The 13,666-nt window shown below is 42.4% G+C and overlaps 3 protein-coding genes across 3 annotated transcripts; 2 read left to right on the top strand and 1 right to left on the bottom strand.

Annotated features, from left to right (window-relative positions):
* Positions 1–1,686: 1,686 nt before the first annotated feature.
* On the top strand, positions 1,687–4,808 carry LOC109200915 (sodium/calcium exchanger 2-like). The gene is made up of 3 exons (XM_025904819.1): positions 1,687–1,717; positions 2,373–2,651; positions 3,214–4,808. The coding sequence occupies exons 1-3, from the start codon at positions 1,687–1,689 to the stop codon at positions 3,588–3,590; spliced, it is 687 nt and encodes a 228-aa protein (XP_025760604.1). The 3' UTR covers positions 3,591–4,808.
* A 3,756-nt stretch (positions 4,809–8,564) lies between these two features.
* Positions 8,565–10,814, top strand: LOC109200914 (biotinidase-like). The gene is made up of 3 exons (XM_019356492.2): positions 8,565–8,586; positions 9,774–10,339; positions 10,427–10,814. The coding sequence occupies exons 1-3, from the start codon at positions 8,565–8,567 to the stop codon at positions 10,697–10,699; spliced, it is 861 nt and encodes a 286-aa protein (XP_019212037.1). The 3' UTR covers positions 10,700–10,814.
* An 852-nt stretch (positions 10,815–11,666) lies between these two features.
* Positions 11,667–13,522, bottom strand: LOC109200908 (serine/threonine-protein phosphatase 6 regulatory ankyrin repeat subunit A-like). Its single transcript, XM_019356486.2, has 7 exons — positions 13,517–13,522; positions 13,346–13,429; positions 13,087–13,235; positions 12,902–12,984; positions 12,386–12,468; positions 12,202–12,293; positions 11,667–12,113 (listed from the first exon to the last, which is right to left on the bottom strand). Exons 2-7 carry the CDS (start codon positions 13,399–13,401, stop codon positions 11,815–11,817), a joined length of 762 nt encoding a protein of 253 aa, XP_019212031.1. The 5' UTR covers positions 13,402–13,429; positions 13,517–13,522; the 3' UTR covers positions 11,667–11,814.
* Between the last annotated feature and the right edge of the window lie 144 nt (positions 13,523–13,666).

The following is a 13,666-nucleotide window of genomic DNA, read 5'->3' as shown; positions in this document are numbered from 1 at the left end:
TGTTTGCATCGTCTGCTGTTTATTAAAGATTCTTCAGGAAGACAGTTTTGGTATCTCAGATTTGTATGCACTACTTTTCATTTGATGTCTAGACTAGAATTTAGCCAAGTTACAGTCTGTTGGTACAATACACAGAAAATCACTCCTCCCAATTAAGATGCTAAATGGTTACCAACCTGGTCGGTAACAGTAAGATTTAATAAAGATAAATAGGAGGGGAAGTTCCCTCCCTGGGCTCCCGCTTACAGGGATGTTTAACACAGCTATAGCTAAACAGCAGTTCAGAGTTCAGCACCATCATCTGTAATACAGCTTCCTGTCTGTGTTCACTGGCAAGTTAACTATCTCCACATTAAGCCAGAGCTCAAGTAAAAAATGTACAACAAGGTGCATCATATTCTAGGTGGATTATTGGACCCCAACTTTTACAGTTTCAGACTAGTTTTTGGCCTGAATGATGTCCAATCAACTTTTAATGCTCAAAGCAGTGAGCTCAAAATCACTCAGGCAACATGAAGTCTGCCCTCTTTGTTTTGTTTTAATAATGAGGTGTCAGAGTTTTCCCAGTTTTTCAATTGTTGTGGGTAAAATGGCGATTTCACCAAGGCGGGACCTTATACCAGGGTCACAGACTTTATATAAAAGATATACTGTGACTTCACCAATTGATTAGCGTTGTGGCATCATCAGCCAAGGGAGGGGTGGATCTGAATTAGAATCTAAGGGACACTGCCTCTTCCTACGTGGGTGACTTGTAAATCCCATGATGAAGCATACCCTGCTTTATCCTCTATCCTCAAAAGCTACAAAATGACCTTCATGTTTTTTTTTTATGTCATCTAAAATTACCAATTAAGAGCATAAATGCATCAGCAAGGTGATGGAGCTCATGTACAAGTCTCATTTCTGCAACCTCAAGAGTTCCCACCTTTCTGGTGATTTAAAAGAATTTCATTCAGAATGGCTTTATTTTCCAGACCTGGTAGCTACATCTGTTTTTATACACAGTATGTACTCAGTGTGCATTTGTTACATTGTATCTTCGCCCCAAAAGTTAGTCAGATAAATAAGAAAAGATTCATTCCTCTTCTTGCACACAAACAGCACATAAACAGCTGATTCATCACAGAGACGTTGCCCTTAGCCAGAGAGAGCAGAGTAGCAGCAGAGCTGTGGGAACACCCTACCCCGGGTCGCTGAGGTGTTTAATCATCATTATTGTCTAGTCCTACACCCACCTCTCCTGGTCCCTGTAGCCCAGTGTGTTTCCTCTTATTGTATTCAGACAGCATCTACAGCATGTCATATGCGCAAAAACATGCTAGCTTGTAATGTTGTTGTTTTATTGTGTCACTTCCAAAGGCATTGATCTGTAAATGTTTTATAGAAAAAACACATTGAGGAAAATAGTCATCTGTTCTTATGGAAACACCAATCTGTCAGTCTGTCATTGAGTTCTGTGTGACAGTGTGATTTAACTGAAATGTAAAACCGTAATAACATTCCAGCTAATTATGCTAAAGGAGAAAAAGATGCTTGAATTAGACGTAATTCAATCCCTAAAAACAAAGCACCAAATGTTGCTGTAAACTGCTCCTCCAATCAGTAAAACATATTAGCATGCTTCTAGTCTGTAGTGTAATAAAATAATAAATCTAATATTTTAAATAGCCGCCTTTTTCAGGCATGAAGGGTCAGGTCGGTGGAGGTCAGATTTGTAAGTGAAGGCCACCATCTAGTGGAAGCAACAGATCTCTGCAGACAGTCAGTTAACTGTATTCCTTGAAGCATATTTCCATGTGTAGCTGTGATATTTTTATTATAAAATGTTTCCTATATCATTAATTACAACTTTTCATAGCTTTTTACAGGAATTAGCCCCTGTTATGGAGTGGATAATGAAAAATGTTGTGTTTTTGCCATGATGGGTTTTGATTTCATTGTGTTTTGTTATGTTAAATAAAAGATTTTTTTTCCCACAAAACAAGGACAATCGGGTTTGTATGAAGTAAGAGATGATTTAGAAATATGTAATAGGTAAAGGACCCAGTAAAAGTATGATAAAGATTTTTAAAAGTATTCCTGTGCAAAAGTCAAAGACCGCTCTGTCCTTTAAGGTGCTATAATAGTTTGGTCACTTCAGGGTTAGAGAGCTACGACTACAACAGAACATTTATGGGATTAATATCCTGCCACGCCATGAAACTGGCAGGACATAAATCCCACACATCACCTACAGAATCAAAAAGTCCTTCCTCGTGACGGTTCAAACCCAGGTCACTACTGTGTCCAAACCCTGAGTACTCTGAGTAGTATGACCTCCGTGCTGTTTGTAACTTGTAAAAATATCACTGTGTGTTTGGCTCCTCCAGGTGATGGCGATGATGACGAGGAGGAAGGTCGTGAGGAGCGCCTTCCATCTTGTTACGACTACGTCATGCATTTCCTCACCGTCTTCTGGAAGGTTCTGTTTGCCTGCGTCCCGCCAACAGAGTACTGGAACGGCTGGGCCTGCTTCTTCGTGTCCATCAGCGCCATCGGGCTCCTCACCGCCATCATCGGGGATTTGGCATCGCATTTCGGCTGCACCGTGGGGCTGCGGGACACTGTGACCGCCGTGGTGTTTGTGGCGCTGGGAACTTCCATTCCAGGTGAGTAAATGTCCCGTTTCACTGTGTGAGAGCAAGAAAAGGCAGAAAGGAGCGTGGATGATTTGATTGTTTTGAGTATTGGATGGATTATGGGAGAATACCCAGATTTATGAGTGCATGTAGTGTCACTTTGTAACTTTGTAGTTGTTTTGTGTCCTTCAGTCATTTTGCATCATTTTGCATCTGTTTATAATCATCTATTTGTATCTTTTGTGTGATTTTGTAGGTGGTTTGTTGCTCTTTCTGGCCATTTTATGTCTCTTTGTCATTTTGCATCTTTTTAATTGTTTTTAGTCACTTTTTTGTCATTTTTGTGTCTCTGAATCATTTCAATCATTTTCAGTCATCTTACTGGACACAAGCTTTGCGCCTCTTTAAAGTAATTTTGGATCTCTCTGTAGTTGCTTTGACTTTCTGTCAATCATTTTGTACCTTTGCAGTTGTTTTTTGTATCTTTTTGGTCATTGTTTGTCTCTTTGGAATCATCTAATTGCTTTCTATTTAAAAAATTTCTGGGGTGTGAAGGTGTGTGACTCACATTTTCCACCTTTTCCTTCTCCAGACACCTTTGCTAGCAAAGTGGCTGCCATACAAGACCAGCATGCCGACGCATCGGTTGGAAATGTCACTGGCAGCAACGCAGTCAACGTGTTCCTGGGGATCGGAGTGGCATGGTCAGTGGCCGCCGTGTACTGGAGAATTAAAGGAAAGGAGTTCCGGGTGGATCCTGGATCACTGGCGTTCTCCGTCACGCTCTTCACCATCTTCACGTTCATCTGCATGTCCGTGCTATTGTTCAGACGCCGGCCCTCCATCGGCGGAGAGCTTGGCGGCCCGAAAGTGTCCCGCCTCCTGACCACCCTCCTGTTCCTGGGTCTGTGGTTCCTCTACATCCTCTTCTCCAGCCTAGAGGCCTACTGTCACATCAACGGCTTTTAAAGAGGAGATGAAGAATGTTCCAGAAGAATTTTGCACAGCAGCACACACAAAATCGTTGACTCTCAGTCCATTTAGTCCACGGTTTAACACAAAACAAGTGTAAGATTCATCTGGTTAATAGGGCTTCAGATACATGTTCACAAACACTACATTTAAGCATGTGTAAACAGCGCATTTTAAACACATTCATTGTTACTTGGAAGATGAGGGTTAAGAGGAAGTATTTTTGGAGGGTGAGAGCGTGAAAACGAAAGGTTACTGCGGATAGTTAACGGGGAGCAGACGGAGAGTGACAGAGAATGACTGTGACGGGAGATTCAGAGGTGAAAAGAAGGTCAGGTCAGTCAGAGGAGTGCTGCTTTATTCACTTTAAAGCCAGGTGTGTTTATTTTGGGTTGAGGAGCTCACTTCCAGGATCAGACCACTGAGACGGATCACAAACCTGTGAGCATTGAAGGAAAAATACCTTTGTTTTCCTTTAGTCTCTCATTCAAACCATCAACTCTGCAGCTTCATGTTTCTTCACTGAGGAAGTGGAGGAGCACTGCATCAAATAAGGAGTCGAATGTTTACAACAACATTACATTTGTTTACTACTAGAGGTTCTTGTATAGTGGTGATGCTTGTCTAATACGCAGTATAGCTGAAGGTGGCTCTCCACACGCGCTGTAAATAGTACAAACCGTTGTACATATAGAGTGTAGTAATTTCACAGGGCAGGCTGCCACACAAAAGGATGCAGAGACAGAAATGCCAGGTTTCTACTGTCGCTGTCAGCAAAGCTTCGATGATTTTCATTGCACAGGCTGGAACACTGGTAGTTGCAAATATTACAAATGTCAGCGGCTTTAGTTTTAGCGACATGCTAAGTGGAAAATAAAAGTTTTAGCAACCAAAACAAGTAAATAAGAAGCTGCATAAGTGTAACACTGACTAAAAGAACATCTTTGTACTAATCTCTTTACCGGACCACAGCCTCTGACAGGGGCTTGCATATAAAGCTGAAGGATTAGTTTTTGCATGTATAGCCATGTACAGAGCATCTTCACATTATATGTCATGTACATGCTATGAAAAAGGGAATAACCAGCCTAATTATCCACCTGTAAATTACATCCCTGTGTTTTTGTGTCGACTCGGTGAACAGAAACTGTCAGCTAGTCCTTGATGTTAAATCTTCCTGTATAAAACAGAAGAAGCCGTTTGGTCCGGGAGGAACAAAAAGGACATTTTCCTCTCCTGAAGGACCAAATATGCGCTCACACACTCCTGATGTGTGCAGTGTCATTTAAAAACTTTGTCTGAGGCAGTCAGATGGGCTGATGAGCTGCAGTCAGCCATCGCTGTGTTACTGTTAGTGGCAGACTCGTCCATTCCTTTATCTTAAGTGACAGCAGCATGGGCAGACAAACATGTACGGGTGGTTAACAAGACTCAACAGTGTTAGTTTACTCTCAAAAATAAAGTCTCTAAAGTTGCTGATTGCCATCATCAGCATCCGGTCTGCAGCGTTTGTTAGGAAAAAGCTAATAATCTACACATTAATTAGGCTGCAGGACTGTAGTCTACAGCACACTAATGCTTTAAGATAGCAAACAAAGAATGCCTTAAGGGAAGCTCAAGTAAAAAAATCTAGTATTCAAGATTTCTGCTGTACAAACTGCCCAGGCTGCACTTTATTTAACGTAACTAAAACACTGTGTTGTGCTTATCTTTTCCTCCATCATTCTATAAGTGGTTACTGTGCAATATACGAAGGGAGAACTGTCTCGTGTTTCCACTGGTTCGGATAACACCAGATCCAGGTGGACCCATCATGTTGTCTATTCATGTCTGCTTAGAGCACATGTACCAAACATGTTAAAAATTTACTTTCCTTCTTTATGGAAAGCCAGCGCATCGTTTGTAATAACAAAAAAGAAGGTTCTGATTAAAGACCAGAGGGTCTACCTGAAACGAGGATGTCTACACGGGAGCAGCACAGTCATCATAGTGCCACAGCAGGAAACATGGCTCTGCAAGGCATGCATGTGTTGCTCAGTATTGCATGGCAGACTTGGAACAAATGTTCACAAGCTACTGAAGAAACCGGCTGCTAAATACACCATAAAACACTGGATGGTGTGCGAACACGCTCTAATTCGTTTCGACATTTCCACGCTGGCACTTCAGGGCTACTATGTTCAGCACTGAGATGCATGAAGCAGGAAAGCCAGCGTGTGAAAAATGTCACAACAAACAGCAGTAAGATTGTCTTATAATAATAATAATGACTAGAAGCTTTAATTATTATCATTATTATTATTATTATTATAACTGCCTAATTTCAGTCCCATTAAATATATTTCTTTGAGGACATTGCATTATAAACCTCTCACCCACAGATGATAAGTGCTATACAAGTGGAACTCTTTATTATTGTTGTTAAACATGATAATTTGAAAAGGATTTGATTGGTTAACCCTGACTAACTTTGTAAACTTTCTAAAATCCAGTTTTGTATCTTTTTCCTTGCAGATGTAGCCAAGGTAGATTATTTTGTATTTCTAAACAACATTTAGGATAGTTTCAGTGTATAAAGCTGGTATGTAGACTACATGGTGTCTGAATTTAGTGGGTTAGACTTTGATATATTTTCCACAGTGAGAAATCTCCCCTTTAACGGTGTAGTAGTGCATCATAACCAAACTTTAAAGCATCTAATTTACTGAAATAGATGGTCCGCTAACTCATTTGTGTCTTTGTTTTTCATGTATAGTAGATAATTTATATATTTATTTATTTATAGAAGATTATTTCTCTAAGCATAAGATGTGCTGCAGGTCCTTGAGGAGAACAGTTTGGAGTTTATTTGAGCAATTAGGTTTCAATGTGCAATACGAGAAAAGGTTCCGCTGCAGCTTACATTGTTCGAGCTCAGTCCGTGTCTTTTTTTCTGCCGCAGTGTTTGTCATAACCCTCCGCCAGTGTACACTTCTTCATGTCGTCCTTGTGACGGAGGAACTTTGAGTGTAAGTAGCATGTTTACATAAAGAAACAGTGTGGAACATTGCCAGTATAATTGTCAGTCTCAGGCTGTTGTGAGCTGAAGTTTTGTAGATATTAGCCGTGGCTGTGAGGCAGGTTTGTTGTGTGTGAGGTTCAAACAATCCCCTGAACAGTAGTTTACTCACTCAAACCACCAGGTGGGACCAACAATAGATATGACACACACACACATGCAGAGGTCTGCTGAACTCTTGTGTAATGACCAGCACCAGCAGGAACAGAGCGAATCACCTCCACAATGTGTGCATTTGTGACCTCGGTGTGGCCCAGGAGCCAAAAACAGAACTGTCTACAATGTCCGGACAATGTTCCATGTTTCCACAAACTTCTGTACTAACTGTCGGCCTTTGGCCTTCGCTGTTCTGTAGCTAGATGTAATGCCCCCACCCCCAGCTCTTTTCAGCCTCCCCTCCTTACCTGATCCTTCCCAGTGTGCATCCATGTTTGCTTCCCCTCCTGTGTTCCCCTGCACATGCATGATGAAGCCCGGTGTACGTACGTTATAGCAGCATGGTCTACTGTGATGGATGCCTGTAGGTTATTCTGTCGGATCGATTCCCCACAGTAGGATTTCAAAACATCTGAGTCTTCTTGTGAAATAAAGTGAGCAAGTGTGACACGCACAACCACAGCTCGGTTCAGACAGACTGAGCAGAAACACAAACAAGCGCCATTCCTGGAGTCAGTCTCCTCCTCACCTGTTTCTGTAGAAGCTGTGAAAAGAGATCCTGCTGTGCTGGGTCCAGGCTACATCCCAGGTCATCTTTTTGTTTTTTGGTGTATGATATTTCAGTGTCTGTGTTTGTGTTCAGCCTCCTCTCCTCCCCTCCCAGGTCTTGCTCTCTTCAGTGTGTCTCTTTGTGAAGTCGTTTCCTGTGATGATGAAAATTTCTCTCTGCCTGAATCTTTGTAGGGAAATATTGACTGAAATTACTACAATGTCATGTGATAGACATATACATTTATTCGATACTGTAATAAATTAACTGAAGATGATATTTAAGGTTTTCTTTATGAAATGCAAGAAAAAAAAATCTTAGAAAAAAACTCGGTTTTGAATCATGGCATGAGGTGTAACGTGTTCCTGAAAGAAAACGAAGGTCTTTAATCAAGTGAAGTTGACCTTATTTAAATATAGTTTATTTATTTTCAAGGTTCAACGTGTCTGAGTCATTATTTTATAACTGAACAATATAACAATCAAAGTCAGTGATTCATCGAGTCATCCAGCTATCAAACACCTGTAATCTGAAACTTAGAGGACATTTTTCATGTCTCGACTCATAAATACAGTGAAACTTTTTGCAGATTAATAAGTAGTGATGGTCGCCTCACAGTAAGAGGGTCCTGGATTTGAATCAGTGAGCTGGGCCTCTCCCATGTGTACGCACATGAGTACCCCATATGCACGTTAGGTTAACTGGTGACGCTAAATTAGCTGAATGAATGGTTGCCTGTGTCTCTGTATCGACAGACTGATCACCTGTTTCAGGTAAAAAAAGGTAAAAAATGTATAATGGTGGTGGCACACCATTGTTTATTAATTATTAGCTCTAAAGACAAAGGTATTTGTGTGTGTGTGTGTGTGGGGGGGGGGGGACTCAAAAGTACCATATGCACTTTCATGGCCATGTGAGGCCTGTTCCCTCATTATCACAATAAAAGCAGATAAACAATCTGGGATTGATTCCGAGGGCTGAATTTCCATTTCATAGCTTTTCACTGACAAACTTAATATAAAGTTGAAAGAAATGTTGATGAAAGTGAAGGAGGCCATCAGGTTTCGTCTCCTGTCCAAGCGCCTTCTTTAGTTTGAGAACAACTGTGGAGACACACAGACCAATATCTCCTCTTTGACTCCCATCACCCACTGAAACACAAACATGGGGTGATCAGGATCCAACACCACTGAGCAGAGAACGTTCCATGTACCTGAGGATTTATACGGGTAATCTACGCTGTAGCTACGTTATAGCCACAAAACTCTCTGAAACCCTACGCCAGGGGTCTGCAACCTTTTACACCCAAAGAGCCACTTGGACCCGGTTTCCACGCAAAAGAAAACACTGGGAGCCGCAAATACTTTTTGACATCTAAAATGAAGATAACACTGTATATATATTGTTTTTTGTACCTTTGTGTGAACAACTAAGGTGTGCTGCTTATGAAATCCATGAAGTGCTACAGAGAAAATTACATTTTATTTATGTAATCAACACATTTTGAACTCTTAAAGAAATATAACAAAAGCAAAGACACCCAGCTGAACTAAAATGATCCATGTAGCAAACAAAAACTGTTGTGAGCCGCCTCCCTTATATCTCCTTTGGGCTTTTGGAGCCTTGACCTGACTTTTAAAAAATAATTGGTAAAAAAAAAAAGCTCTATGCTGCTGAAAAATTGAAAATAGATATTTGCAAAATTCTGCCTAAATATGTATTTTACCTGGTTAATTCGTGCGGCGGGGGCGTGGTCTGCAGCGCCGCTGCAGGGAAGGCGGACGCACCTGAGCGGCACCCGCAATCATGCCTCGCCGCCTTAAAGTCTGCGCTATCTGTGCTGTTGTGTTGGTGGTGTGTGTCGGGCTGTGAGCTGCGAAGCTACAGCCGGCTGTATGCGTACAGCAACCGCGTGTGAAAAGCGCGTTCATGCAAACATCGTCGGGTCTGCCGTGGTATGTTTACAATGGGACTTCTGCTCCTGAACCTCTGCGCACAGCGTCTGCTAATCGGTGCTGTGCGAAGTCAGTTTACGCAGGACTGTAAGCTGTCATCTGTCGTCTGTGAGGCGTGAGCAGTGTTTGTCTTTAACATAGTTCACGGTGCAGCTGCTGACATAATGTGGATCCGAAGATCCATAATTGGCCTACCCGGGGTTGAAAGTCTCGATAAATGCACGGTGTTTCGGTGGGAATACCGGCTTCCGCGAGTGTGACGCTTATATTGAGCGAGGAAAAATAATAGAATATAATTTTATATTTATATTTCAATATCACAATAATCTTCCAATTTAGAACTACAAGTTTAAAAGAACTAACATAAATAAAATACACTTCAGCGAAATACTTCTAATTTATTTTCCCAAACCACGCGGAGCCGCACTATAAGGACTAAAGAGCCGCATGCGGCTCCGGAGCCGCGGGTTGCCGACCCCTGGCCTGGATGAACCAGCTCCCCCTGCTGGATTCAATCCAGTTTCAGCAGGCATTCAGTCTGGCTGCCAACGTCACCCTACTAGCTGTCAACATTCGTAATGACAGGCTCATCATGACAGGAAGTGGCATCTACACCCCTTTTTCTGCCACCTACCACCACGCCAGGAAAGGGGACCCAGAGGAGGGCAGGCTGCTGGTGGCCAGAGTGCCAGTTTTGGAGCCACTTGAGGTAAAACAAAGTGCAGCCAAAGAGGTGGAGGCTGGTGGTGGGGAGTCAACAATATCAGCGGCTACAGACTCTGGATACTGCTACCAAGATAGCTGTGATGACCCTCCTCCTCCCTCCTACCCCACCTTCATCTCCTCTATGATGTATGACACATTTACATTTGTCCTCTTAAATGAGACACAAGGCGACATTAAAGTGTGCAACGGCACTTTCTGCTGCCGCCTGCAGTACAGGTGGTTACTGCAAGACCATAAAGAGCTCTATGCTTTCGGCGCACTTGCAGGAACACACACCGTCAACGGACGTTACGCACTGCAGGCAAGAATCACATGAATTTGAATATTTCTAAAAAGGTTAAAACTGACAACTCACTACTTTTATTTGCCACATGTTAAATATCTACAGGTTTGTGCAGTAGTCTGTTGTGCAGGGTTGGATCAGAGCTCTTGTGGACAGGAAGCGGAAGAAGCAGAGTCTAAAATGGACTTCCTGTTGGAGGGGAACTTTGACACCAAATACGTGTACCCATCTATTCTGACAAGCCGAATGTTCCTGGAGCAGCCAGAGAGTCTGGAGAAAGCTGCAGACGGGAGACTGACCATGAAACATTCAAACACGAAGGGTGGCCTGGTCACTGCCTGCCTGTATGGACGAATGTACCACCTGGACAATGAATAAACTTTAGAGGGATCAGGAAAATAAAGTTCAGTGTTATGGTTAAGAGCTGCTCCAACCTTCAGCTGTTACACATTTCTTTTATCTCTTATAAAATAAACCAAAACAAATGTCTTTATTCATCTGTTACTTAATCTTTACAGTACAAACATTCCACCAAGTAGCATTTATCCTCTGTTTGAATGTTGCATATTCCTCAAAAGGCAATATTTAATAGTTTCTCTCTCTCTCTCACACACACACACACACACACACACACACACACACACACACACACACACACACACACACACAAACAAATCCACACAGTGACAGCCACCTTCTCTTGTCTCCTGTACACAACACAAACATTAAGAAGTTACAGCATTGCAAGTTATCCATTCCTTGGGCTGCTCATTCAGTTCATCAGTTGTACAGTACATTGGTCTTACATCCACCTGCTGTCACAATCTGCTCTCAACGATTCAATCTCCACCTGGAATAAATACGTAGGTTTCAATATTGACTTTCTCTCCTAGGAATCAAGAAGTCGATCCTAATCATGAATGCAGCATTATAAGTGTCCCAGAGTGACAGTCAGTGGCTGCTGTGAAAGCTCAAAGAACTCTGAATAAAATCTCAAGTACAGTAGGGAAAACGCTTCTTCAGCTGGTCCCATAAGATTGTCCCTCAGTTTCTGTATCTTAACAAAGAAAAAAAAAAGCAGTCCTCTGAGCTTTTCTTCACCAGATGCTCCATTAGTAAATGTGAATGAAAAATCTTTGAAAAGATTTAAAACTGTATCCTCAAACAGAAAGAGTTCAACGTAAAAATAAAACCACTGCTTTACATTGAAAAGGACGCTGACCATGTTACTGATCGTACAGTGATGCCGTGGAAAAAAAAAAGTGGCAAATTATTCTTTATTTTACCAAATTATTACATTAGTGCATCTTTTCCACTGTGTATGCACCTGAAGGAAGCAAGCATGTGGTTCAGACGAGGATTATTTTTAGATTTGAAGAGACTTACCTAAGAATACTCTGCTTGTATTTACTGCCCTGTCAAGCTTTTGTCAGTGATCTATTAAGGCTCCTGAGTGGCTGGCTAACCTGCCAGTATTGAGGTTCCACTAGTCCTCAGTACGTTTCTGAATCTGAGTCATTCATTTCATCATCTCCGGAGACAGAGGACAGCAGGCGTTCTGGCCTGCAGTAGGAGGCGTGGTCAGGTCTCAGTGGGGCTGGAGTATCAAAGGCCACACCTTTGGAAATGTGGTTTGAGATAGGGTGGTGGTTGATGACTGTTTGAGTAAGCGAGAGAGTGGGCAAAGCTGCTATGGTGACCATGGGTGAGGTGGGCATCATTGAGTTGAGGATGAGGGCCAAGCAGTCAGCTACATCCCGATTGGGAGCACAAGCCAAAGCTGGAGTGTAACCTGGGAATAAAAGGAGGAAAAGGGTTCATAGTACACATTAGAATTACACCTGAAGAGTATGTGTGAGTACAGTGAGATGAAAGCTGACCATTCTCATCCACAGCTAACACACTGGCTCCTTTCACCAGCAGCTCCTGGACCACCACTGTCAATCCCTTCCTGGCTGCTACATGCAAGGGCCTGCAGGTAGAAGAGTGTTACAGTAAGTTCACAGTGGGTTTTGCAGGTTATCCTACTGTTTACAGTAGGTGCAACCTTCAGGTTCTACATACGTCTGCAGAGCAGCGTTGGTGCAGTTAATGAGATTCCTGTCGCTGATTTTCTCCAGAATCAACAAGGCACTTGTCTCGTGACCCTGAGAAGAACAGAGAGTACCAAAGTCATCTGCAGTGACCACATGAGATGTGCAACAATCCTGCCTTTGTCAGTATGTTAAAGAGATGACGTTCTGAGCTTCACATAAACGTTAATCTCGCGCAAAGCTTTAAAAGCTCTTTGTGTGACAGTTACGGACCAGTGCGTGTGTGTGTGGCAAATATTATTGTTCACAATAATATGACATTCTCCAAATTGTGCCTTTAGTGATGCAAGTGAAACATGTGATGATGTGGTTAAATGTGTCTGCCAGATGTGTCCAAAGTGATACATAAATGTTCCAAGGGCCAGGGCCAAAACATACACGTCCCACACATTGCAAAAATATAAAATCTGAATTGTAACTACTTTCAACTTTAAATTTTTAATACTGAATGACTAAAGAACATTTCCTGTCTCTGAATAGCCCTTACCTTGCTGCAAGCCAAATGCAATGCTGTGTTCCTGTCTGCATCTTGCAGTGCCAAGTCTGCCTTAGCACCGCTCACCATCACCTCTGTAACACAACACAACAGTGGAGATAAATACAAGTGAAAGGTTAAGAAATCAGGGACCATTATTTCCACAAGTTTATCCCAGGATCAGTTAGTGTACTGACCCACAGCATTGGTCTGTCCATTTAGAGCTGCCATCATCAGTGGTGTTCTGTGCATGTGGGTGTCAACAACATTTGCCTGAGCTCCATGGCTCAGAAGAAGGGAAACGCACTCCACATGGTCAGAAAAAGCTGCAGCATGAAGAGGAGTCCTGCATCAACATCAACACAGTTATTGTAAATACGTTCCTGCTCACTAAGAACAAATACAAAAAAAAAAACCCCTTCCACACAAGATGTTAAGTCTGTCTGCATCTCTTACCTGCCCTTGGAGTCCGTTGCATTCACAATATTTGCACCCAGGGAGTCAATTAACATCTCTGCCACTCCCTCATTATCGTTTATCCTAAAACACATAACGCAGCCTGTCACACACCCTCAGAGCAAATCGATCCTCATAAGCATTCGTGGATACAAACAGACAGAGCCTTACACAGCACAGTGCCACCACATCAGATCAATTGCTCTGGGCTCCTTTGATCAGCTCTATCACCTAGTTGGGGGTCATTGTTTGGTCCCACCATCGCTGTTATGATTGGTGTGGGGGTAGGGACAGACTTGGGGTGTCGGGGGATTCCCCAGG

This window comes from Oreochromis niloticus, unplaced genomic scaffold, assembly GCF_001858045.2.
Source record: "Oreochromis niloticus isolate F11D_XX unplaced genomic scaffold, O_niloticus_UMD_NMBU tig00007295_pilon, whole genome shotgun sequence".
In the NCBI taxonomy this organism is placed as follows: Eukaryota; Metazoa; Chordata; class Actinopteri; order Cichliformes; family Cichlidae; genus Oreochromis; species Oreochromis niloticus.
The sequence above is the reverse complement of the archived record's forward strand: the minus strand, read 5'-3'. Positions and strand labels throughout refer to the sequence as shown.